At 31.1% G+C, this 27,220-nt stretch overlaps 1 protein-coding gene and 1 long non-coding RNA gene across 2 annotated transcripts; one reads left to right on the top strand and one right to left on the bottom strand.

Annotated features, from left to right (window-relative positions):
- Positions 1–890: 890 nt before the first annotated feature.
- LOC6643482 (dual oxidase maturation factor 1) lies at positions 891–26,246 on the bottom strand. The gene is made up of 8 exons (XM_002066445.4): positions 26,070–26,246; positions 19,207–19,421; positions 16,613–16,817; positions 14,767–14,824; positions 14,445–14,579; positions 2,991–3,422; positions 2,340–2,931; positions 891–1,580 (listed from the first exon to the last, which is right to left on the bottom strand). The coding sequence occupies exons 3-8, from the start codon at positions 16,775–16,777 to the stop codon at positions 1,538–1,540; spliced, it is 1,425 nt and encodes a 474-aa protein (XP_002066481.1). The 5' UTR covers positions 16,778–16,817; positions 19,207–19,421; positions 26,070–26,246; the 3' UTR covers positions 891–1,537.
- On the top strand, positions 1,689–3,275 carry LOC124460369. Its single transcript, XR_006954289.1, has 2 exons — positions 1,689–2,115; positions 2,191–3,275. It is a non-coding gene; the product is annotated as an uncharacterized LOC124460369 (long non-coding RNA).
- Positions 26,247–27,220: the final 974 nt, after the last annotated feature.

Here is a 27,220-nt window from a genome sequence, read left to right as displayed (position 1 = left end):
CAATGGAAATCTGTATGTGTGTGTGTGTGTGTACACACAGGATCCCTCGACCTTAGGACGACTTTTTGACTCTCCATTTTAATATAAACAAATTGCAGCGTTCTTATTTATGACATTTTTCCTTATGGGCTTGATTTTTCCCTTGCCATTTCCCTTTTTTTTTCTTAAATTTTTTTTCGTTTTTCTTATTTTATTTTATTCCTTTTGGTTTTGTTATTTTGCTTGCTCCAATAAATCTGAGAGAAATCTAAAAGAAAACAAATTTTCTATGTACCTTACCTTAACCTGAAAATGTTCATCAACTTAAAAAGTGCTCAACAAAGGAATGTATGTAGTAATTTTTACCCCATATTTTATACATTTAAATATATAGCAAAAAATTGGATCAATCTCACACTCACTACTGGCTTACATAGTATATGCTGACCCAAAACCTATCCAAACAATAAAAAAATTCCTATTCTTATTTCCTTACTCCCTTGTAAAATTCAGATTCCAACCAAGTCTTAGTCTGACTTAAAACAATAGCATAAATTTACATTGCTTGTACTAAAACGAACAAAAATATAAGGCACACCAATCAATCAGTAGTAGGTGAACTATTGTATAGTAAAGGTCTCTTACTCCAAATAAATTTCTCGCTTAATGATTTGTATATAATTAAATCGAAGATTTATAAAAATTCCCCCTAAAGTCATTCGTTTCTGGTGCTTCATTGGGTGATTTTTAAAAATATTAACATAGATAATTAAAAGCGATCACAATATTTGTTTTCGAAAACTTTACTTTATTTTTTGTTTAAAAGCTTTCTTAAGGAAATTTTACTCCTTATATTTTACAGGACTTTTATTGATTTCCCAATTTAACTCCAAAATAAGAACTTGACCAACTTTATATGAAACAACTTTAATTTCAAGTCGTCATTGTATAATGATAATTTAAGCATTGTCAGAACTTATTAAACTAATTGATCTTACATTAAGTTTTACATTTTTTTTCAGGATTTACTTAAATAAAATTACATAAATTGGCATTGAATTCGTTTTTGTTTAAACACACATAAAATACATAAATTACATCATAATGGTAAGAGAAACTCAATAATAGTCTAATGATAATAGTTTTTGTTTGTTTTTTTGTTTCATAACTCGTTGCAATTGTTTCGCTAATAATTTTAATCATTTAAACTAAAGATAACGCTTCTGTGTCTAACTTATCACAAGTGAACATCACTAAGAACGTATTTTTTGTATTTTTGTTTTACATCAATTTTGGGGTTAACTTAAATCTAAGAAATAATTTAATTAAAGTTAGCTGATTTTATTTAATTTTATAAGTACGTCAGGTAAAATTAGTCGATTTTTGTCAATTGTAGAATTTGTTTACCATTTTTGTTTGTTTTTTTTTTTTAGGAAATTATCACAAATTGTTTTTTGTAGCGTTTTGTAGTTAAGTTTTTTGTTTTGTTTCTATGTTAATGTTATTGTCAAGTTGTAGTTGAAGTTATTAAGTATTCTTATGGGTTATCTAAATGGCATTACCAGTGATCCATGTCACGAATTCGCTCTACGGGTGGATTACTGAAAGGGAAAAGAAGAATTTGAAATGAATTATTAATTAATTAATATTAAACATAAATAAACTGAAATATGGGGCACAAAATAAACGAAAGAAGCATTTCAAAAAATTATTTTAAAGTTAATAATAATTAAAGAATTTGGAGTAGGATATGGAGATGAAAAGCCAGAGGTAGAGGTTTAAATAAAACTTCAAGGAAGCCTTGGAAACTATGTCTTGAAAATATGACAATTATAGATGGAGATAATTTTAAAGTTTTTTTAAAATTGAAAGTAGGATACAATGTTTTATTTACATGAGGTGAAAAGGGACAAAAACTTCAATTAAGAAGAATAATAAAGTAAAACGTAAAGAGGTGAGAAGTAGAAACTAATAAGAAATCAAAAGCGAAAAAAAATTTCAGCGAAGAAAAACAAGCAAATAAGAATAATGTTTTATGTTATCATAAGACAGAAGTATTTGAGTAAAGAGTAAAAGAGAAGAGATTAGCAAGAAGTACAAACAAGTAGACAAAAAACTATAAGGAAACATTTACTGGTATATAAATGAAGAAAGTGATCCAAAAAAAAAATCTACCCAAAGAAATTATATTGTATTTTTGTAACGATATAGATCATGGTCGGATTTGGTAGACGACAAGCGGTGCCCCTGGGGCCTCAACAACAGAGGCGAAAATGACTTGACTGTAACTTTTATTCCTAAACTTATCTTCTATACTAATTGAATCTAAGTGATCTGCATTTCTGCATTTACAAACTTACGGCAACATTCTGGCCAGAGCGTGTTTATGTAGCGGTGAAATTTGCACAGCAGCCGAAGCAATGCTGGAACCAGAATCCTGTGACATTGTGCGCTGCATATGATGCATAGGATGCTGAATCACAGGACCGCCAACAAATTGCAATTGCTGCTGATGATGATGTGGTTGCTGCTGCAGCGGATGTTGCTGATACTGTGACTGAGTCAGTTGCTGCTGCTGCTGTGAACGCCTGAAAGGATAACGCCAAGGACTCTTGGGGACATCACCTTGGAAGGCTTTATTCTCCACCCCACTGCTCGAGACACCAGCTGGACTGCCACGTCTGGGCACTGATGCAGCTGCTCCTGTTGCTGGCTGCATGTCACGAGCGACCTTAGAACTCAAGCGGCGCAAAATGCGAGAGCCCAGACCAGGTGGTTCTTCCAAGTTACGTGTATTGCGAGGCTTACGATAGCGCACATCGCTGGATTCCTCTAAAATGACATGACGATCATACGGTGTGCCATAGTAGACCTCCAGGACTGTGGAGAATGTATGCGGCCAGACCAGATCAATGATGGAGATGAGTACACCAACAATGAAGCAAAGAATGCCTAAAAAGGGAAAAAGTTATAAGAAAATGACTTCCTTGTTAAAAACTGCAACAACTTACCCGCCACTAGAACCAGCCAGTAGCACCAACCGAAATGAAATTCCAGCTTGCCGCCCTCCAAGTAAATGCATAGCGGTCGCTTTGGCAACAAACAGTGATAACCCACTGTGGTGCAGACAAGCAAAGCTCCAGTCAATGCCTTCATATAGGCACCATAACGTGGCACAGCAATAAGCAGAAGATTCATTAACAACCAGGAGGCCAGCGAAGCCCAAAGCATAATGCTGGCAAAATAACCAGCTGCTCGATACTGGCCACCCCAGGAGAATCCCTCGCGGCCCAAACTGAAATACTCGGCCACTGTGAGGATAGGAAACGGGAGACCTCGTTGCAGAGCATGACGATAATTGGCGCTCATATCGTTTGCTCCCTCCCAGGTGAAACGTTCATTGTAGTCAATGTCAGGTGGAGTCCAATTACCAATCGGTATGGCTAGAAAATAAAGAAAACCGAAAGCTTTTAATAAATTTATAAAATTATAAACAAGCCAACTAATGATTAAATGTAAATCCCCCAGTATATAAGAACCTTTAAGTCATTCCATGGCAACAGCCTTGCACAACGATAAAAAAACAGTTAAACAGCACTCCACACCCCGAGTGAGAGGCTTGACAAGCCCTCGACCAGGCAGCCAACAAACTAACCACTCGAAAAATCCAGCTGCACCACATACTAAGTATAGCGAGAACCTTTGCAATCAACTGACAACACCTTCAAATGGCACTTGAAAATTGCAAATGTAATAACCTTCATTGCAATTACAACAAAAAATGAAAATTTAGATACAGAAAATCATTTCCTGTCAAACAGCCGGAAATGTTGCTGCAACTCGGGCCAAGTGGCGTATGCGTAATGTTGCACACACACACACACACATTATAGACATTCCCTTCCCACATAAGCGAGGTAAATTCATTGTCAATGGCTTCGACGACGCCTAGCCTAACCTTACATAACGCAGCGGCAAATCAAGTGAGCGGCAGCTAAACAGAAATAAAAAAAAAAAAAACATACAACAAATTGTGTTTATAAAACGACTTTCTGATACCCTGTGCCATGCAGTCATATAACCAGATTATAATAATCTCCTTCGGGTCAGATAAATATAAGTTAAACTCAAAAGAATTTTATACTTAAACTTATCAAAAATGTGACTTTCATTCTTTTAATCCACCAAATCGAGGCAGCTCTAGAAAAGATTTTCTGAGCATAAGGATAGATAAGCATATATGTAGAAGGGAACCAAGTTCAGTAAAAAGATAGATGACAAATAGAAAGAGAAATGGATGGATAGATAGATGAATACATGGATGGGATTTATATATTAATAGATAAATAGATAGATGCATAGATAGTTATATTCAAATAAATAGATGAATGAATCTAACCATATAGATGGATAGTTAAAAGGTTATATAAATAAATAAAATGGTTATATAGATAGATAGAAGGAGAGATAGAGTCGAAGATAGATTGATAAGTAGATACCACCTTATAACTAAATATATGGATGATAAACAGAAAGATGACTGGAAAGATTTTCAAACGAATAGAATGAATGGTATGAAGGGCTATAACATGGAAGAGAGATACGCAGATCAGAGTTTTATATAGACAGATTTGCAGCTCTAAGATTAAAATTCAAGTTATGATTGCAAACATTTCTTCGACTGCATATTGAAAATTTGATATATAGAATTTTATCTGATAATTGCGAGGTATCAACATAAAAGTGCAACAACAACAACAAATATCGTTTAATCAATGTGCAATGTGTGTATGATTTTTATTTTGCTGTTGTTGTTGTTGTTGGGCTGTTTGCATATTTTGTTAACATTCGTCAACATTTTCCGGTTTACAGCGCACGCGCTTTTGGCCCGTTTAAGCTCGTTTTTTTATAATTTTTTCTATTTTATTTTTTCAGCAAGTTTTAGTATGAAAATAAAAACAAAAACGAAGAAATATTTGCATAATTTATAGACAACTTTGCTCTTGCCTCTCAAGCGGCCCAAACAACTTGAAATAAAATTAAACGAAAATAAAAAAACAAATATTCAACAATTCCGCATTTGGTTGCTTGGCAAAACCTAAAATTGCATATGTTAATCACAAAATTTTAGTGAGTCATTCCGGGATCTGATTGAGTGAATGGAGAGAAACCTAATCAAGTCTTTGATTCCTTTCCTTTTTTTTTTTCTTTTTGAACATTTCGGCCCACTCTTTATATAAAGATTATTTGCTTTTAATTCTAAAAGCATTTTTATTTATGCAAATCATTAATCTTCTTTGTGTATGTTTTTTTTTTTTTGTTTGTGCGATTTTAAACAGTTGAAAGGGGTATTCAGCATCATCGTCATCATTATCATCATCATCATTATCATCGCCTTCATCCCCATGATATATGATTGGGCTAGTATGCGGAGGCTGCCGTTCATGTTGCTCACGTTGCCACAGTGTCTGGCACCGAGTGACAAAATATGCAAACAAACAACAAAAAACAATCTGAGGGCTTTGCCAAGCTCGACTTTGTCGCAGTTTCTATACTCTTGTTGGTGATAGTTTTGACCAGGTTTAAGTATTTCTTCTTGAACACAAGGTGACATAATTAGATTCAAATGAGAAGCATAAGGAATAGCATCAAAATTCACCAACAAAAAATTAAAGATTTGATAACTAACATTTCCATATTGTCTCATCTTATGTTCTATTAAGTGTTTCTCTTAAAAGTAGACCAGAAATAGAAATAAAATCAATAAACCGTTTTGACCAAGAATTTGTAATCCACTAATCACCCTCTCCAAATTAAAAATATCTAAAGATCTCAATTACACTTCAATTTTATTTGTAACAAGCACGTGACTAAAGTGAATATACCCTTTTTTCATAAACAGTATTTAGCAGTTCGATAGGAAACACACTAAACACAAAACAAAAAAAAAAATTAAGAGGCAGCTAACTGACGGATGAATTCTTAATTAAAAGGCAAAGAATTTAATTTTCGAAAGTTTATAAAAAAAAATTGACAATAAATAATAACCACATTGGATTTAGTTAGACCTTATGTGGGATATATAATTAAAAATTTATAAAGCGTTGGAAATTTATCAATTTAACTATGTGTCAATGAATAGAAGACAAACAAATAAATCACAAAATACAGTAAAATATAGTAAATAAGTTTCGATTTCAATAAGAAAAAAAGTCGTTATTTCTCAATATATTATGGAAAGTTTCAAATCTAGATTCAAAAAACCTTAACAATTTCAGTTTCCTTGCTCTTGCTTAACTCTAATCCAGCCCAATCTTTGTTGATTGTTAGGTAAAACTCTTTCACCAACTACTAAACTATTTTTTACGATATGCGCACTTTTACTTCCCCATTTAAGCCAAATGAGAGATGCATATCCAATTGGTCCGTTCCCCACAACCACCAAGACCGAGCAATTAACATTTCAAATTCAAGCCAAATTCAATAAAATGAACCGGTTTTCATTACCAAACTGGAAAAATCATATCGATTGTGTCAGTTTAATGACTTTTTTCGATCTTACAATCTCAACAGTGCATTGCGTAGACTGTGCGTAGACAACTTGCATGATTTAAGTTTTTTTTTTGCCATTTTTGGTGCATTTTTCGTTTTTGATCGATACAAACAGAGGCCAGGGCTAAACCTTGTTCGGTGTGGAAGGTCAAGCTCATATTTTACTTTAGATATGACAGTTTTTTGTAACAATTTATGTAACTCTTACAATACATATATATACAATATAGATATATATAGATAGTTGGTATATATTTTCTGCTGTCGATTTTGTAATTTGTAGGCATTAATTTAAGCCGCTTTGTGGTCTTACCTACTGTTTGTTAAGTCAATGAGTCACTATAAAATACAGTAACCGTGGGAATTTCTCAATAAGTCATTCAAAAGGTGATTCAAGAAGATGAATATTGATTTCAAACATCATTTACACAAATTACTTATGAATCTTTGACACTAGAGATCGATTACATCTTTGTAATTCATAGCTGATTACAAATCTTATATAAAATATAATGATAGAAGAAATCCCATCCTTAGATATTCTCAATAAGGTCATTGAAATTAAACTATTCAATAAATTAAAAAAATTTATTCTATGCTTTAGCTGCCAAAAAACGAAAATAACAAAGTCTTTATCATTAACAGTATTTATAGCTGATATATCTTAGAAATATTAATTTTTTATGACAGAACTATATTTTTTTTCTAAAGCTAACCGATCCATTTACAAAAATCATCCTCCATATATCCTGTAAACAATTTAGCACATTGCTACAACAGAAACGATTTGTTCAGTACTTAATAAAACTGTTTTAAACAATTGAGTCAATAGGCACATATATTACTTGGTACACCAAATAAGTCAACAATTTTTCCTAAAATAAAGTGTATAAGAAAAGTTTCATCTGTTATTCCCATAGGACCTAAGGGAAAAAATACAAATGGAAGTTTTTGTTATATAAAAGATATTACACGAAATTGGCTCAAGAATTCATTATTTATATGAATTAAAGAATAAATATCTCGATACTCAAACCTTGCATTAAAGCCTACTCCATGTGAATCTTGCAGCAAAAAAAGTTTTAAAAATTTGTTAGCTTTAAAAACACTTACAAAATAATAAAACTTATACGATCGTAGTAGATTGTCAGCCAAATAATTTGGTAATTGAAACAATTGTGCATACTAGCTAATATCTAATTTTTATACCCGTGCAGAGGGTATTATAGAATTGGTCAGATATTTGTAACGCACAAATGAAAATGATATATGGAAGGTTTTGTCTGTGCATTGAAGAATTCAGTTAAGGAAGAAGAGTAAGAATATTATGATCAAGGACTGCAAGGGTATATAAACTTCGGCACAGCCAAAGCCAGCTTCTTTGATATATAAATTTTAAGAACAGAAGCTATTTTCAACTAAAAAGCCATGATATAAAGAAAGTCTATTATGTTAACAGACAATTATTGACTTTAGACTCCAATTTGCTATTTGCTGGCCTAAGATCACGGCTAATCAAGATTCAGGAAACAAATTAATCAAAGCTATTTTAATGAACATCAAAAGACACTTTTCTTACAACCAAATGTTCTTTAGAGATCACATCGTCAATTTCAGTCATTGCAACATTTTTGTCAATTCACTAATTTGTATTTGTTATGGAAAACTTTGAAATCCCAAAAGTATATATATAACTTTATTCCATCTCCTATGAGCTACTGCCTCTTGGCATATTAGATATTTTTGCCTTCGCGTTCTCATTAGCTATTTTTATGTAGAAATTCCTCCTACTCATTAGTTATTTATACAAAAACAACAAATTTGTTTAGTTTTTTATTCGCCATATATTATTTTTAACTTTTAATTGACTGCTGGAGATGAACTGGACATGAGCCACTTGAGCTCTGTTCAAACTTATGACAGAAGCGGAACATTTATTTTTATTTTATACAAAATGTCGAGGGGTTGTTTTTTGCTTTGTGGAGTATCCATTGTCTTTCTATGTCGTGTGCCTTTGTGTCCATTGTAAAATGATTATTAATTTATTTATTTTTTTGATTTTTTTGTTTTATTCCCGTCAACCTGCTCGACTCCTCACTCTTTATATCTGCTGGTTTTTTTAGCCGTCAGCAAAGTAAACACGAAAATCAGCATAATCATCACTTAAAATTATGAAAAGGCATAAAAATGTTATTTATTTAACTTTTTGTTGCCCCCTTTGCCCCACCGCGCCCCCTTCTGTTCACTTAATACTTAAGCGCGAGCTCCCAACGTCGTTATCCGGCTTCAAGTATCAAGTAGGAAAACATCAATTTTATGGCTAGATATGGTAATTTTTCTACCCTATACCCATGAAACCGCATCGGATGGATCTCAACTGTTTGACCATTTGACTATAGAGGATTGACTGTCGAAGCACTCGAGTCATTGCTTTGACCATTTGAACTCCATCTAATTCGATAAACACTAAAAGACATCTAAATTTTTAATTTTTATTCTCTAATTCAAATGTTTTTCCAAGGAAACTTTTAATTTTCAGTGTTTGGGCTTAAAGCTGTCAGCTAACCATCTTCCCTTTTCCTTTTTAATTTGAAATTTAAGGGTATTTTCAAGTCGACACTTAACCTACCAAAGCGATCTTTATATTGTTGTAGTTCTTGCCTTTATATCAAGCAAAATTTTCAGTGCGAAGTTAAAGAAGTTTGCGGAAGTTCATTTGCGTGTCTTGTAAGTTATTAATGAGCCAAGTGGATGAATGATTCTCAGATTTCTGTTAAAAAAAAAAAGTTTGTGTTTCTTTTTTTCTTCTTTTTTTTAATGGTTAATAGTTTCAGAGGCTCAACAAAAGTTTTTGAGGTGTTAATTGAATCCGCCATAATCGAATATAATCAATTTAAAGTCGTTAACAGAGCTTTAATAAAACGCATTAGTTTTACATATACACTGAAAGATATATACCTTAGTCTAACTAAAATAACGCGTGTTAAGTTAAAGTTTAAATTTTAATTTTCAAAAAATTAGACTTCGATCAATGATTATATGTGTTCTGGCTTTTGTGACACAAAGTAACTTTTTTGTGTGTTGTAGTAACTTTAGTTTTAAAATTTAAAAAGAATCAATTGAATTTACAATATTGTATCCTGATTATCTTTCATTATTTTCGAAATTTTGTTTACCAAAGGGTTTCTGAAGGAGTTAAAATAGCTTCTTAGCTAGCTATAGTTAAAATAGTTCTCCTAGTGGAGAAGATCTTAAAGTCGTAAGAAACTTTGCCAAGGTGCGAAAAATGCATTAAAATCAGAGAGAGTAGTTTTTATATTTTGCAAAACCTCGCCGAAGTGAGAATTGATTTATCTTTGAAAACGTCTCTTAAGTAAGAATTGATAATAAATTTTAAATCAAAGAAAAGAATTTTTCAACTTACAACTTATTTGTTAGCCGACCTCAAAATCGATAATTGCATTCTTTGTAATGTGTCGAATGTTGAGTATGGAAAAAAAACCGATTATACTTGGGTCAAAAGTTCAATCAATTTCATTTAATTTTATATGCATTCTCATAACCCACTCAAATGTTAAACAAAATAGTGTCTACATTCAATTTGAAAACCAGAAATTACCAGCAACACCTGGGTGTTGACTGCCAAACGCCAGCAACAGACAACTGCAACTCAATTCCCGCTTTATCCCGCACCTCCCCCATTGCAGCATGAACAACAACATTTCGAAAACAATTCGACTACAATGTTTATCGTGTAATAAAGTCTGTTAAATGCCGCCACAGTTAATCGAGCATAGAGCACACCCACAAGTCAGTCCGTCATTCGTCGCCGATAAATGCCAACCACAAAAATTACATGCAACTACAAAAATGAAAGAAGGCAGAACAAAAGTCATAATCGTATATCATTAGGTGCAAATCCAAAAGCAAAGTACCGAAAAAAAAATATACAGCGGACCTGTAAATTAGCTTAAGAAATCAGAGAGTCTTTACACATAAAGAGCTCTCTAATCATCATTATAAAATGATCATCATTATTGTCATTATCATTATTGTAGTTGCTGCCTAAACACCTCAAAAAACAAAAAAAACTAAATCTTTTGACATTTGTCAGACTTTGATTTGGCAATGGAAAATGCTTCAGTTTCAATCCATAATGAGTGCAACAATTATATTGTCAACCCATCCAATTTTTGCCATTTTTTTGATTGACATGAGCAATTATCATATTCAAAAGCTATAGGTATAACTACCATACACTATATATGTGTGTATGTGTGTGTGTGTGTGTGTGTGTATGCAGTCAGCTGCCACTTTTTTGCCACTCAACTTTTGAGGCACCATTTGCCCTTTTACCAACAAAAACGCCCACCAAACCAAGAAAGAAAAAACTGAATGAAACGCCCCCAAAGTATAAGTAACAATAATAAAGCAGCTAGCAACACGTGCAACACTTTTGGCAATGTCTGTTGAAAATGCTACCAAAGAAAATTATGAGAGAGGGGAAATAGGTACTTCACTTTAGTTACACGATAGCTGTATTTGAAACCATCATGATAATGGCCAGATGAAAAGATACCCGGGTCACAGGTAAATATTATATCATTTAGTTATTCAAGATGTAACAAAAATCATTTTACATATATCTAGATTATTTCTTAATAGATACAATTTCGTGATTTAATGTTACTTTTGTTTCAATCTTTTATTTACAGAAAATATCTATCCGAGTCCTCTGGTGTGCTGTTTCAATTTTTTGTTTCATTTTATGAATTTACCAAACGAACTTCGGAGATGCTACTCATCGGTTTTAATGGATTTGTCTTGTTTTAGTTTCCGACTGTGAATAAAATTGTTATTTTGTTTCCGTTTTTAATATCGAATAACTTGTTTGGAATCGCAATTAATGTCTGCTCTCTTAACCGTTTCCAAATAAAGGTGTCCACTTGATTTACTATCAAGTCCTTTTTTCGAATATTTTTATTTTACTTTTCGATTCCAAAACGTTTTTGAAATTCAAAAGATTTACTTTTTGAAAAGGTTTAAAAACAGAACGACAATTGTTTTTTTGGAATGTTCAAAATTAAAGCCGTATTTTATGCAAAATTTTTAAGAAACTAAATGTTCGAAATCAATATTTTTTTTTAAATAAAGCCCATAAATGCTAAAGGCCATATTTATGGCTATTAGAATTCACAAATTTTGAAACCAATGTTTGGAAAAACTAAAGTTTTAACTATACCACTTTTTAGTCAAAATAGATTCAGTGGTTATGGTTCAACTTTTTTTCAATGTTCGTTTTTACTAAATTTTAGTCTTCTTTTTTAAGAATATTTATCGGTTTCTTTGGATTAACTTAGACCAAAATTCTTTTAGAATCTTATACAACAAATTCAAAGTTATTTTTTTAAATAAAATGTTTGTTCCAAATATTTAAAATTTATCAGGATTTATCAGTTTTTCAACACTTTTGCATGTATTTTTTTACATTTTTAATGGTGGTAACAAATTTGTTCATTTCCAGATTACCATTCTAAGCTTCTAATAAGACTATTAAGTAAATAATAGAACTTTGTTCCCTTCTAATTCTGAAATGATTAACATTTTTTATTTCTCTTGACACAAACTGCGACTGTTTTATTATTCAAACAAAAATAATCATAGTTTCGATATGTGACAACATTTATCTACGCATTTTCATTTAATTTATTTAAGAACTCAACAATCGGCATGTATATTTTAAATTGTTTAATTGTAAGATTAGAATAGAATATTAGAATATTCTCTAAATGAAATAGAGTATACTTTACTCGGTTTTTGATCTTCCGAAATTGATATGTATATAAAAACTTATTTCTATTGTTGGCCTCTCATATTTGGCCAGAAACGATTATAACAAAAGTGACTGACTTATTCGGTTGGCATTTCATTTGGAAACAGCTGAGCCACTCGAAAAGGTAGCCCAAAAATACCACAACAATTTCACTTTTATAGCTTGGTGGGCATGAATGAACGGCGATGACGACGAAACCGACGACGACAACGACAACGACGCTAAGTGAATAGGTGAGTGAGGGAGTGAGTGAAACGTGCTGGCCAACTAGGCAAACAAACTTCCAAGCAAACAAACAAACAAATGTATAGCAAAATAAGTTAAATAAGAGCCTCATCGTGAATATTTCCGCAGGTGTCGAGCGCGAGGCGCGCTAGTCGAGTGGCATTTCAATTTGTTGTTGCTGCTGTTGTTGTTATTGTTGCCTGTTGCCCGTTGCCTTTGCCAAGAATCGTGACATGCAACTCGACTTGACTGGCACTTGGCGGTAGCCAGCAACCGCAACAGCTGACGTCACCGCCCACCCAATTGCAATTAGCCGGCCGCCATTCAGTCGATTCCTAAAGCTCTACTGCAAAAACGTTTGTTACCAAAATTTATTTTGATATTTCTAAGATTTTCTTTGAACGGAAAATTGCTCAATTGTTAAAATTTATCAAACATTTGCGATCATCATTGCTGGTTGGCGGATTTATTTTTTTGGTTAATGAATTAAAAACAAAATCAAAAATTTCGATTATATATATTTAAGCCACGACTCAAAAGCCATTCAATCAGCAGGAGAAGCTTTAAGGAGACGGCGAGGGGAGTTGCCGGAGGGGCAGTTTTCATAAAAGTCACAAACTGGCGGCAGTCAATCAACTACGATAACAAAACTTCGACGACAGTTTGAAAAAGAAACCAGAGGGCTGGGTTGGGTTTGAATTTTAGCAATGATGGAATTTCTATACCCTCCTAAATGTTTCAATAATTTTAATCAATCATCTCTTTTCCATTTTATGTTCTTCTTAAAATTCTATTGTAAAATTTTCCTACTTTTAACTGGAAGTACTGAGTACTTCAATCAACCAATTTGAATTTATTTCAGAAAAATATTTGTAATAGATTTCACCTAGTTGATCAACCAACTCATGACTGTGTCACAAACTTGGTGTAAAAAGTAATGTACCCCATTTTAAAATGTTACTTACAAAAGTTGTTTGGTTAAGATGAATGATATAATCAGAAAAGTGATTAATTAATTAATATTCATTTAAGACAACTTTAAGCTTGTCTTATATAAAATAAAAAGTGAAGTCTAAATCCAAAAGAGACCTCCAAAGTTTTATTTCAGTTTGACAAGAGCTTAAGTTTAACCATTGACTGACTAGTTTGATATCATACTTAAATTTGGTTTTAAGTTTTGATGGAAATTTAACATATGTAGTTCGAAACTATTTCGAGGTTTCATGGAGGTTCAAACAAGAACCAACTATTAAATGTCTTTTAATATAAATTTCCGACTGTTTTTGACCCTAAAGAGATGAGCATGATCAGTTTATAAGAATTATAAAGTAAAAGGATAAAGCGGCAGAAAATGTCGTCCTGAACGAACTGAAGCTACTCCCTGACTCCAAGATGTGAAATCGAAAAGAGTTTAAGTCGGCTTAGACCTAGCAATTTTTTTTTTAGTTTAACGGTAGTAAGAAAGTAAGTCATTGATTAACTAATAAAATATATATTCTCACTTGTTTCTATAAAAAATAATATTGTTTTGTAAAATAGTCTAAACAAACTCCACTCTTAAGCATAGAGCAATCATTCGATTGTAGAAGCCTTGTGTATAAAACCTCTTCTCGCTTCACTAACAACTCAAAAGATCTTAACACTCAGTGGCCCCACTCAAATGGTCCAACACCCGCATCCGCACCCGCAACGCCATCATCCGCATTGGCAAATAATTACATCTTAGAAACCCATTCACCCATTGAAAAGTACACACACTCGATGTAGGTAAGTATTGTGAGTCTATATACAGCCACATCACCAATAAGTGTGTGTGTGTGTGTGTATTTATATATATATATATTGGCAAACTTACCCGTCAGCGTCACATTGACATGCATGAGGCCAATGTGGGTGCCAATCCGAGCCGGCAGCTTCTCGCGTGAGAAGGCTTTATACGGTGCAATGATTGTTGCATGTGCCACATGCCAAGCAGAGCCCAAACGGGTGACTGTAGCAAATATACACAAAGAGTCAGAGAATCAGAGAGTGGCAGAGTGAGGGAAGACCATATTGTGTTGTGGTTGATATGCAAATTGAAAATAAATATAATTGAAGGTCATCATCATCATCATCATCATCATTATTATTATCATTACCATATTGCATTTATTATGGTAGTATCATTTGGTACTCACTTAGAATGACTAGACCCACGAAAAGGCTCAGGGTGACTGTCGAAAATGTTGTGAACTTCTGTAAAAAATAAAAACAAAACAAACAAACAATTGCAAAATAGCATTACTTAATGAATTAACGAAAAACAAAAACAGAAAACCAAACCAAAAAAAGGGCGCGCCTCCTATCTAAAGCAAAGAAAAGTTTACTCTTAATTTGGTTTTATCTCACATCTGGCTGAAACGTGCCAACGATTACGATGATTATTGCGCCTCCAACAGTTGGCCCAATTCAATTAGTTAGACTAGCCGGCGTGAGAAAAATAACTCAGCCATGATGAGGATTGCTGCCAGACAGCCAATTAAAATATGATATGGTAATGCATATATGCCAACAATAATTTATATTGTTATCTTACCAGTATGGGTATATAGGTAAGTTACAAGCCAGTTTCTTGACTTTTATGGGCACCGCGAACTAAGTCAAAGGCAGGCAAACTGGTTCAAGGAACTTGCTTGCGCATACATTAAGATCGCAAAGCTAAACCGGCAATAGAATAAATTGTCATCTTGACTATAGTTGCATTTTTATTGTCCCTATATTTTATGTAAGTATTGAGTAACTAACTTTAGTTGCCGACCGTTTTCTTCGATGACGAATCTATCGAGAATAATGACAAGTAAGTGAATTTCATAGAAACTGCTGCATAATTTAATAATGCTAATACGTATGTTAAACGAAGCACCGATTTTTTTTTGCTTATATCTCCCCTACTTATCTCTTCTAGTTATCACGTTTTCTTAATGCAGAATTTATTGGCCTATAAAAAGTCACTGCTCTTTGGTAAGACAAACTTTTTTGGAACCCAAATGTAGTGTTATTTTATTGATTTAGGATCTATTCTTTAGGTTCGATAAGGTATTCCTACGAGGACGAAAGAATAGCTTAGTTTTTGTAAATAAAGTTGAACTTTAAAAACAATGAATGAAATATTGAATTAGTTCTAAAAAATGTAAAACAATTTCTTGCTTTTCGATACATTTGACTGTAAATGGCAACTAGTTTTAGCATTGCGTGTTATGCTATTCTGCTGATAATAGAAGTTGATGGTTCTTGAAATATGTACAATTAATAACCTGTTTTCGATGATGATCTTCTTTATAAGTGGGCCTCTATCCCAAGGTTTAACCATAATTTCAAAAGAATTTCTTTTACTAAATAAATCGCACCTATAGTCAATGATTATCTATTAACAGTTTTATATGTCATTGGTAAATTCATTTAAATTTTTCCAAAAATATACTTTGACAGTAATTAAGTCAACCCAAGTATAAGTAGTTCAGTTTATATGAGGTAATTAGTTTTTGAAATTGATTATTTCTGCTCCATAACAATAACAATTTACTAAACATATTTCTTAATGTAAGATTTGCTTAAGTAAACTCGTTGAAAACCATAAAATAAACTTTAAAAAATATATTTTTGATTTATTTCTCCTAAATTAAGCTACTTAATTAAGGTCCTTTGGTATCTACTAGTTCTAGTTCATTATAGTAGAAGCGCTTTAAAACAAAACGGAACAAATAAGCCAGGTTAAACAGAAAAATCTACAAAATCTTTAAAACAGTAGGCAACCAGCTAGTTAGTCACGATTGGAATATTTCAGTTTTAATATTTTCTTTAATTAAGCACATGATTTATTTTTTGTACTTTAATTAAGTCATAGAACTTTGAACTCAATAAAAGTAACAACACGATAGTATAAAAGGAATTATATTTCTTTTGCCTTTTAAAAGGCACCTTTACTCTTTGAATACTCTTTGAGTATTCAATAAATATTTCATTTTAATTGAACTATTTGCTTACCTGTTTTCTTACACCCGGAAATATGACCAAAAATGCCACATAGAATGTGGCAAATAGTACAGATACAGCCACAATGGATACATCTCCAGTCACGGGTGTACGATTCGAGAATGAATAAAGCGTAGGTCCGCCATCATCTCGAAATGCATCGAACCATCCCTTCATATTGGACAATAATTTTTATGATGATGATGATGTGCGGGATCTAAAAAGCAAAAGAAAAAAAAAACAATAATGATAGAGAAAAGGCTTCAACTTAATTAAGCTACAGCACTTTGAGGCTGCAATTTTTGCAACTTGAAAACGTGACTAAGCATTTAGGTAGCAGATACACTTCATTGACTTCAAGTGACAGCAACTCAATGCAATAATACAAAATATGAAGAAAAAACTGATGTGCTTAAGTTTAAGAAGTGTGGAGTTGTCTCTCCCCTAAATCTCATACCCGGAAATGTAAAAAAAAGGTAAAATATTAAATTAATAACCCCAACCGAAAAGCCAAACAAAAAAATTAAAACTTAGACAAAAGAATTTAATTTCAACGCTCTACAAATTTTGTGTTTGAAGCAGAAAAAAAAACCAGAAATGAGACCTAGAACCGGATTTAACAACAACGACAAACAAATTAACAATAAAACATGACTACAACTAATAGGAAAAAAAAAACAAGAAAATCTCAAGTGGTAGCAATGCGGGGGGTAAAAACTGAAGAACAACAAAATATCAGCTGCTTGTGGCTTCTGAGTGAGAATGACGTAGGCAAAAGTTTATAATTAAGTGTCGATGAAATTGAAAAAACAAAAGCAACAAAACTAAAAATAAAGCAAAACAAAAGCGAAAATTATAATAAGTTGGCGTGACGAATATTTAAATACCCTGGCTATCTGGCTATAATATGATATGATATACCAATGTCAAATAAAAAGTATTCACTACAGAAGAGAACTGATTAAAAGTTGACTGAACCGCAAAGTTCCTTGCAGACAATTTTTAAATTTATGTAAAAAATGTTTACTAAAACTACAAAAAAAAAGTTGATAGAAATATGCATAGAGTATAACTGTTTCCGCCCGATAAATTTCAGCTGGTTAGATCGAATAATTAAATAGTTACTTTTACAGGTCTCGAAAGGTTGACGTACAACGCGGTGAATAACCGACCCTATGACATAGCCAACTCAATTACCCAACTATGAGACAATCAACGTAGCTATATAACTAACAACAAGTCCTAAAAATCTAAATAATTATCAATAAAATTAAACTCTTTAAACTATACGATTGCTGTAATTAAGAAACAATAATATAACATAATTGTATATAATTATATTTACGACAAAGGTGATGATTAAAGTTCAATATTTTTTTATAGTTCACAAAATTTGCTCCACAAATTAACAAAGACTCATAATTAGTTTTAATTTTCCAGTTTAATTTTCAGGAATAATATAAAGTATCTTCTTATCTAAAGTCATCTTCTTTTTAGACCTATATACACAAAAAAATTAATGAAATTGCCTTTAATTTCACCACATTAAATTAAATGGATTTTCATTGTTTATTTTACATATATTAGGAAAAAAGATGTTTCGAAAATATTAAAAATTTGAACAATTTTATGAAATTTAAAACCAAGTCAAGATTTGTGCCACAAAACAATTTAAGTAAATGTCGAATAATCCTCGCCAATATTATCAACAAACTCATTATATTTACAATTAATATATTATTGGAAAAGTTTTGAAAATCAGTGATTTTTGCAATCCAATTTAGTCGATTAACCTATCTAATGGAAATTCTCTTAATATAAAGAAAATCAACAAATAGTTTCAAGGAGTTTTTTTCTAGATCCTTTTGCTCTAAATCTCATTGCCAATACAATTTTTAAATTAAAAACTCATCAAAAGAAATAATTGCAGATTTAATTTAAATAATTCAAGCCACAGATCTCATCTATATTTTTCAAATCAAATAGAAAAAGTCATCTATTTAATCATCGATCTACCCAGTTTAAGCTAAAAGATTCTTCTATACATACTCGTCCCCTTTCATCATTAAAACCATTTGCAAATAAAGATACACGGATGTTAGTCTTTGGGGATTTTCCCTCATTTGAAAGAGATTTGAGCGCACGAGTTGTAGCATGTGAAAGTCAAGAGCCCTCGAGAAGAATTCTTAAGTACGAGAGCAGCAAAAAGGCTGAAATGCTAAGGGGGAGATCGATCAAATTAATGATCTAAATGCCTTAGGGGAGCACAGTTTCAGTAGTTCCGTAATGAAATGTTATCTTTAGAAATCGACATTATTTTTATACTGTTGCAAAAAACAAATAATATAACGTATTTACTTTCTATATAAACTAAAATTTCGAGAATGAGCAAATTGAGTTTATTGATTCACTTAAATTAGATTATGCTTTGAAATATTAGTCGTATTTATAAGTTTCCTCTACCCGAAAAACATGGGATAATGATAAAAATTAAATAAAAAAAACAAAGCTAGAGTTTTTGTATCTCCGTAAAGACCAAACTTTCTAAAATTATTCAAATTCCAACATATCAAACAGTTTTTTAAAGATTTTTAAAGTTCACTTACCAAACTTGTCAAGAGAAAACCGGCATCAATATATACATATATATATGTTCTCAATTGTATGTATGTATTTATATATATATATCTTATTGTTTAATTCCAAATAATTTTTGAATGTTGATCTGCGTTTGTATTTGTTTTTGTCTCTTTTTTCCAGTTCACAATTAAATCCAATTTGGTTGGCCAATTAAAAATGTCTTATGCACTTTAAGCTGTAGCTAACGATGAAGATCGAATTAAAATTTGCATTTTGTGATTAATTAATTAAAATTTTATTAACACGAATTGACAAGCAAAGGAAAACATGTATGCCAAATTGTTTTTTTGTTTTGCATATAAATTATTAATAATATTATATAAAAATATATTTTAGCACATCTTTCATTGTTGATTTCACAGTTTTTATACAATTAATTTATGTTTATTTTTAAATTGATTTTGATTAATAGTGATATTTGTTTAGAATTTTAAATTGTTTAGTCATTATGTTAAGTGTATTTTACATTTCGTTTTATTTGTGCTCAAATATTTTGTTAAAATATATTAATACCTATTAAAAAATTTGATCTAGAAGAGGTTGAGAAGATTTCTAGTAATCAATGTAACGAGGTTCGCAACTAAAAAAAAATGTTGATCAATAAATATAATCGAAGTCAAACCTGTCATATTTTAGAACAAAAGACGGGACTAAGGATACACAATATCGGAGTATTATTGGAAAACATATTTAAATACTTTAACTAAATTCTGCTTAGATACGTTTTTTAACAGGACAACATTTAACAATGGTCAAATAAACTTTCAATGAATATTTCTTCTAATTAATCACATTGATTAATTTAACTTGTTTAGCTACATAGACTTCATAGAATTTATTAAACTATTTTTTATCCAATTATTTTCGCACAAAATATTTAACATTTTGAAATTTATTAAATAAAACTCTTTTTTTTCTTTATTTTTTAAAAAAATCCCGCAATATGTTAAAAGTTAGTAAAGGAAATATTGAATAGAGTCGTTTTAATTGGGTAGAATATTTTATTTTGCTAATATTTTTTGAGATCAAGGGTATTTAAGTATATAAACTATATATGTAGCTTATCATATCAGCCGAATGTTTCCTACTTTATGTGAGTGATTCATACATTAAAAATTTCAGCTATTCACACAAAGTTGAAAAAATACTTTGAAATAGTTTTCTTTTTGTATAAAACTTAACAAAACAAAGAACCAAATTAAAAAACAATATGTATTTATTGAGCAGATTATCACATTTTAAAAATTTTATGTTTTATCGCATGGACATCAAACTTTAGTTTTTTTATTTTTTTTATTTTTTTGGCATCCCCATATAAAGTTTAATATTTGCCATTAACCGGTTTAACTAGTCAAATACTAACATTTTGTAGTTGTTAAATTTTCCGACAAGTTGCATTTTATTTGAAAAAATAAGAAACCCGGTAATAAATTCTTTAGTTTATAATTAGAATTTCCAGTCAACTGGCAGCGTAGACAACAATAAAACAAAATGGAATAACGAGGCGGAGAGTAACAAAGAGAGAGAGAGAGAGAGAGGGAGAGAGATAGAGTGGGGGAGTTACACAAACAATAAATTATAAAAAAAAAATAAAACATAAACGAAAATGAAAATGGGAGAGAAAAAAAAAACTTTTCGTGACCTTCGCATATTTTAAGCAGGAGCTGTTCAACCGGCGCCCCGCATTTTGACTCGATTACCCAACTTACAACAACGGCTAAAACTGTAGCTACTGTCGACGTTGACGTTGACGTCGGCGTAGACGTCGACGCTGACGCTGGACTTGGCACCAAAAACGTAAAGCAGAAAACGCATTCGCATATTGCAATGTGGAAATCTCTTTTCAAGCACATTACGTTATTACGTTACAATGCTAAAACAAAAGCCAAGAGAGCACACACACTCCACACACACCCATGAAGGGGGAACCGCAAAATAAAAGCAACAGCTATATAGCAAACAGACATTACAGTTACAAAATGAAAATGAAACTATAAAGCACAGTGGGCAAATATTTAGAGAAATTTTTTAAAATAAAAACAATTGAATAGAAAATCGGTTTGAGGGGGACGACCTGGATTTTGCAGTTTCACCTGTATAATGTATAGTTTGCCAAAAAAAATTAGTAAAAATGATTTTAAATCTTAAAATGTTGGTACAATTGATAAGATGTAAATGGAATAACAAATACAATGTGAAATATTTTTTAATGGTTATCGAGTTTTAATGAGAAAACATTGCAGATGCAAAAATCAACAGTTTTTTCGGTACTTGTAAGTAATTCATAAGGCATATTATGTGGGATTTGTGCCCACAAGAATTAGAATAGTTGTTATATTAAGTACATTATTAATTATATTAGGTAATTATTAACGGAACAATGGGTTTTGACAAAATTATGTATTAATTCATTTACACACATGTCGTTCGTCGTTTTCTCTAGACTCCTCGTTTTTAACTCTGCCTTGTCACCTCGTCTTCTCTTCCATTGCCACCTCATCGATCAGCTGCTTCGGGAGTAGGTCTGGCCTTACAGCGTTACCATACCATCCCCACTTATTATTTGATCCAAAATTCAAAATATTTTCTTATTTACAACAGGGATGGAAAATTAATTTCCTTTAAAAAAATAACAATAAATTTGAAGTGTTTTTAAGAACTTGCGACCGTGTGTTAAGGTTAGGCTGGGAAAAGGATAGGCAACCCATTTTTACTCCCCTCAACCAAGAGTCAACTATAAAAAAGTACACCAGGTCAAAAAAGGGGTTTGTGAAAAGTTTACAATCAATGAAAATGGGAAAATATATATACAATTTAAAGCAAAGATACGATTTAAATTATATTGATGGAGAGGACTTCCCCGACTTCGATTCCCCTTGTTTTGTTTGATCAGAATTCAGTTTTGAATTCTCATGTTAATAAAAAAATGATTATTTTCATAATTTAAAATGTAATTCATTTATTTCACCCTTTAACCCAAAACGCAAACCAAATTGGACCGAACTTGATTGGTTTCTTTTTTAGAATATTTGTTTTATCTTTTATCTTAAACTGAGAGGATTGGCTATTATGTGATAGTTATGGGATTATTCAAAGAGCTTTTGACCACTGTGCTTTGGCAGCAACGCCCCGACACAAAGCAAGTGACGCCAGCATCCAACATGCAGCCCACATTCAGCTCTCACTCTCACTTGATCTCTCTACTCTTTCTCTCTTCTTCTCTGTCTATTCATTTTCAGCATCGGTGACGGACTGCAACTAGTTTTGTTGTTGTTTTTTTTTCTTCTTCTTCTTCTCTTTTCTTTTTTCAAGTCCAACGAAAGTGAAATTGCTGCCGCTCCCCTTTTCAATGCCCCCCTTAAGATGGTAGATATATGTATGAGTGTGTGTCTCTGTGTGTATTGAGGAAATGAAGCAAACATGAAATTGACATAATCAACACGCTGCGGCTATGGGCCCCCTCCCCCTCTTTCTGCAAAATGTAAGAAAAAGGAAAAGAGAAAAAAATAACAGCACTGTTGACGGCGCTGCCTGCGTTACAGGTTTTTGTGTCGCATTGTTGTTGCTTTTGTTTTGTTTTGGGTATATATGTATGTGTGTGTGTGCTTGTGTGTTCAATGAGCGCTGGTGCGTGTAAATATGTAAGAGAGTTTGCCTTCAACCGGCTTTTTTCGCTTTTTAATACCCTTACAATTAGGGGATTTATCATTAGTCAAGAAACTAATAAATCCATTTAAAATTATTCAAGAACAATTTTAAGATCTTGGCCAAGTTTTTATGGTGTTTTGTTTGTATTGTTGAGACAACGTTACGTATGAGTGACGTCGTTTGAAGTGTTCTTAGCATATTTTTTAATTAGTATAGGAAATTTTTGAAACATAAACAAATTTTTAAAAAACCATTTAAAGCCAAGCCAGGCCTAAGGTCTGTTCTCATTTCCGTATCGATTTCAAACTTAAGTCAATATAGTATAATGTATGTATTAACCAAACTGTCTTTAAATTGAAAACAACAATTGCAATATTTGTTGGATGATAGATTAAATTCAATTCCGACATCATTAATTCGGAATAGAGAACTAGAACAAGCCTTAGTGCACCATTTCTTTACTAAGTTAATAAAAATTGTAATAAACTCACAAAATATTCACATATTTTGATCAGCCTTCAAGATTGTTTTCCATATTTTAAATCAAAACTTGATGATTCATTTATCAGATGTCCAAGAGAAAATACTTAATACATGACTCATCAACTCAAAACAACAATCACCTTTTTAAAAAAAAACTTTACTCTGCGGAGAAGCTTCACTTGATTTGAATATCTCAAGCTATGAATATCAGATAATATTTGTCCCTACAACCAATTAACTATTCAAACTATTCAACTATTCAAAAACCAAAAATTATGCCTCTGGTAAATTTTAAAAGGGTATAGAAACATCAACGAGTCTTTAGTACCAGTTTACTTACTTCGGCTCTCTGAGTTTTTACTTGTTTTTTCTTTCTTTTGCGCTGGTCAGTTTACATACATACATTACTTATATGTATGTTACCATATACACATAGGAAATGAAACTTTAGCAGATGAAGTAATCATTTGTTTTTTGGTTTGAATCTTTCTTTTGCCATGGAAATTACACATTCAAAACGCATCAACTGAACCCAACATGCTGCACATGGCACAAAGACACACGCGTGCAACAAAATGATAAAAACACGACGCCAAAAAAATATTTAAACTGAAAAGAAGGGAAAAACGAAAAAGAAAAGAAAAAAGAAACACAAACAACATGGACAAAGTAATAGATAAAAGAAAAACTACATACACAAAACATGTGTTTCATTTGGGGTCACAAGCTGAATTTTTGGGTGGAGAAGATTCTTTAATTTCGTTCATATCTTTATTTACAATTTCATGTTATACCCTATAGATAGAAAAAATGGGAATGTACGATCCGTCAAGTGCCATAAAAGACATTTAAGATTCCATTGAAAAGAATGATCAAAAAGTTAAAATGAATCCAAAACAAATATCAAAGAAGAATTACTCTAAGGAATAGAATCGAATTGAAAAACTAGTAAAAATGGTTTATACCTAGCAAAAATTGCTTAACTTGATGCACTTCTCTGTTCATTACAGAATAGAACCTACATGATACAGGGTAACTCACAGTCAAGTTTTATTTTGACTTTCCATCATTTTATGCAACATTTTGATGAGTTTCTGACATTTGCTTTTGTTGCTTTATTGTAATAAATATGTATATAAATATATTTATTTTTTGTTTGGTCATGATGGTTGGGGATATTTCCGAAATGACTTTTAAGAATCTTCGTGGCGAAATAATTTTATTAATATTATTCATGGGTTTTTACACAATCTTATAATCAAAATGTCATTTAAAAATATGCCTATTAAGGTTATTCCTAATTTCATAACTATGTAACTCATTGAATTTTATACATAATTCTAACTTTAGTTAAAATTTGTACTATTGATCGATAAAGATTTTTTTAAATAGTTTTGTCAGTACGAAATTATAGCATATCATATTTTTTTAATTGTATTTTTAATATTTGTACGCTGATATCCATTTTATTTTTGTGTTTTGCACTTTGTTTTCATTATTTTTCAATTTTTGCAATATAAATTGTTTGAGCAAATCTTTTGAAGTTTATATTTTTAAGTTTTATATATAACTAAAACCTAAAATCTGCGTTTTATTATCCACTATTAAATTATTATTATTATTTTGTTAACCACTTTTTTCTATGTTTATTAATATATTAATATAATAAAATCCATTCTTCACTTTTTTGTTTAAACGTTTGTGCCTTGAGATACTTAAAATTTATTTAACTTTTCCCACAATTTTAGTTATAATATAATTCACTACTCAATAATTATTTATTCTTTACTATTTTGTTCAAATTTATAAAATTTGTTTTTATAATTTGTTATTTTCAATGTTAAAATATTATTTATTAAATTGTTTAATTTTAATTTTTTTTTTTTAAATAAGATCTTTGATTTATAAAATTTTTAAATTTTTATATAATTTTTTTAACTTTGTTCAAATTTTAGCAATAAAATTTTGATTGAAAGTCTACATTTAAATTATGTTTTTTTTTAATAATTTTTCATCACCTGTTTTTTATATTATATCAATTTTGTTGTAAATGTATATTTGATTTTATCAGTTTATTATTATTGTATTTAGTAAGTTTAATAAATTATTTACTTCTATTTCATTTTTTTTTTTTTTATTTATTTGTTGTACATACTAAATTAGGTATTTTCCCCCTTTCGATTTTATTAGTTTACTTTGATAATATTTATTTAATTAATTGTAATTTTTGTCTGAATTTTCGCATTAGTTGGCTTAAGTTAAAGTCATTTGACTCTGCCATATTTTTCATTATATATATTTGTGTGTTTTCTCACTTTTTTTAATATAAACAATTTGGCAACATTTTTTTTAAGTCTCCAAGGCTCGCTCCATTGCATTGCACATTAGCTAACAAGAAGTAACAACAATAAAAATGAGCAACAAAAATTTGCTCAATACTTTATTTAGTTTTTTTTTTTTTTTTTGGTAACTCTTTTGTGAACTCTTTTTTTATTTGCTTTAATTATAATATAATTTTTTATTATAAAGACCGCAAATTACTTTTGCAAATTTCGTTAGCCCAATTTTTGTTGGTTTTCATTATTTCTTTTTTAACTTTTGTTGCTTCTCTATATTAACCACACACACACATACACTCGCACTCACATACATCTAGGTAAATTATCAATACGAATAACTAGATGAGCATAAATATTACCGTTATATTAGCGTTTTGTTGCCTTTTTTCCGCAAATTATAACGCGCGCTCTTTTGCTTGATTTGCGGTTTTATTAATTTTTGATTTGGTTTTGCTTTTTTTTTGTTTTCTTTTAAACTTTTAAACATAAGCAAACAAATGAAAGAAAACAAAAAAAACAACGCACACAAATACAAATACAAAGACACAAACACAAACACACGGAAAATATATTGTGTTATTGCGCCTGCGCAACGTTCGCGTCAAGTTTTGTTTGCGTTTATCGCAGCGTCCGCTCGTTTCGGCTGTCGATCTCAAACTGAGTAAAATTTTTAACTTTATACAACTTTTTTTGTTGTTTAAAAAACGGAGAGAAACAAATTGAAATTTCAGGAGAATTGAGAAACACAGAGAGAGAGAGGGAGAGACAGGTAAAGGCACAGCGAGAGAGCGACAAAAAGCTCTTATTACGGAAAGCTTTCCTGTTGCTAATTGCAAGCTAAGTGAGTGTGAATTTATAAGGTAGTCACTACAAAGTAATTAACTAGCGACTAACCAAGACTTGGTAACACAACACAATGAATACTTGAATACCCTATAAGAACATAAACATAATGCTTAGGGATATATACGTACATATGTACATCAAAAATACACTTTACTAAATCAAAATTACCTATCTAAACATTTTGTTTACAGGGAGATTTATTCGTCAAAACTATTTAGCTTCGATGTACTGTAAAAAAAACAGTTTTAAACTATCATTTTTAAACTGTGGAAAATGTCCACTGTGGACTCAATCAATCTTCTAAATAATCTTTAATTTAGGACAGTAAGTGAATAAATATTTATCTATGTCCCCCAAACTATGGCAAGGTTTGACCAACAAAGACTTGAATTAAAACTGTTTAAGACATTCTCAGATAAAGCTATCTTCAATACGCTAAAGTATATTATATTTTACTTAGACTCATTTTACTTAAAAGAAAATCTAACAATTAATAAAATTACTTAAGAAACACACACTTCCAATGAAAATCGTGTTGGTACGAGTATATTTATCATTGCTCACTGATGCAAAATTTGTTCATAAGAATATGAGTACCTATTGAAAAAAAAACTTCTTGAACATCTTAATCTTGTTTTACAAATCTAAAAAAAAAATAAACAAA

The sequence above is a fragment of the Drosophila willistoni genome (assembly GCF_018902025.1).
Source record: "Drosophila willistoni isolate 14030-0811.24 chromosome 2R unlocalized genomic scaffold, UCI_dwil_1.1 Seg200, whole genome shotgun sequence".
Taxonomy (NCBI): Eukaryota; Metazoa; Arthropoda; class Insecta; order Diptera; family Drosophilidae; genus Drosophila; species Drosophila willistoni.
This window is presented reverse-complemented; position numbering and strand designations above follow the sequence as displayed.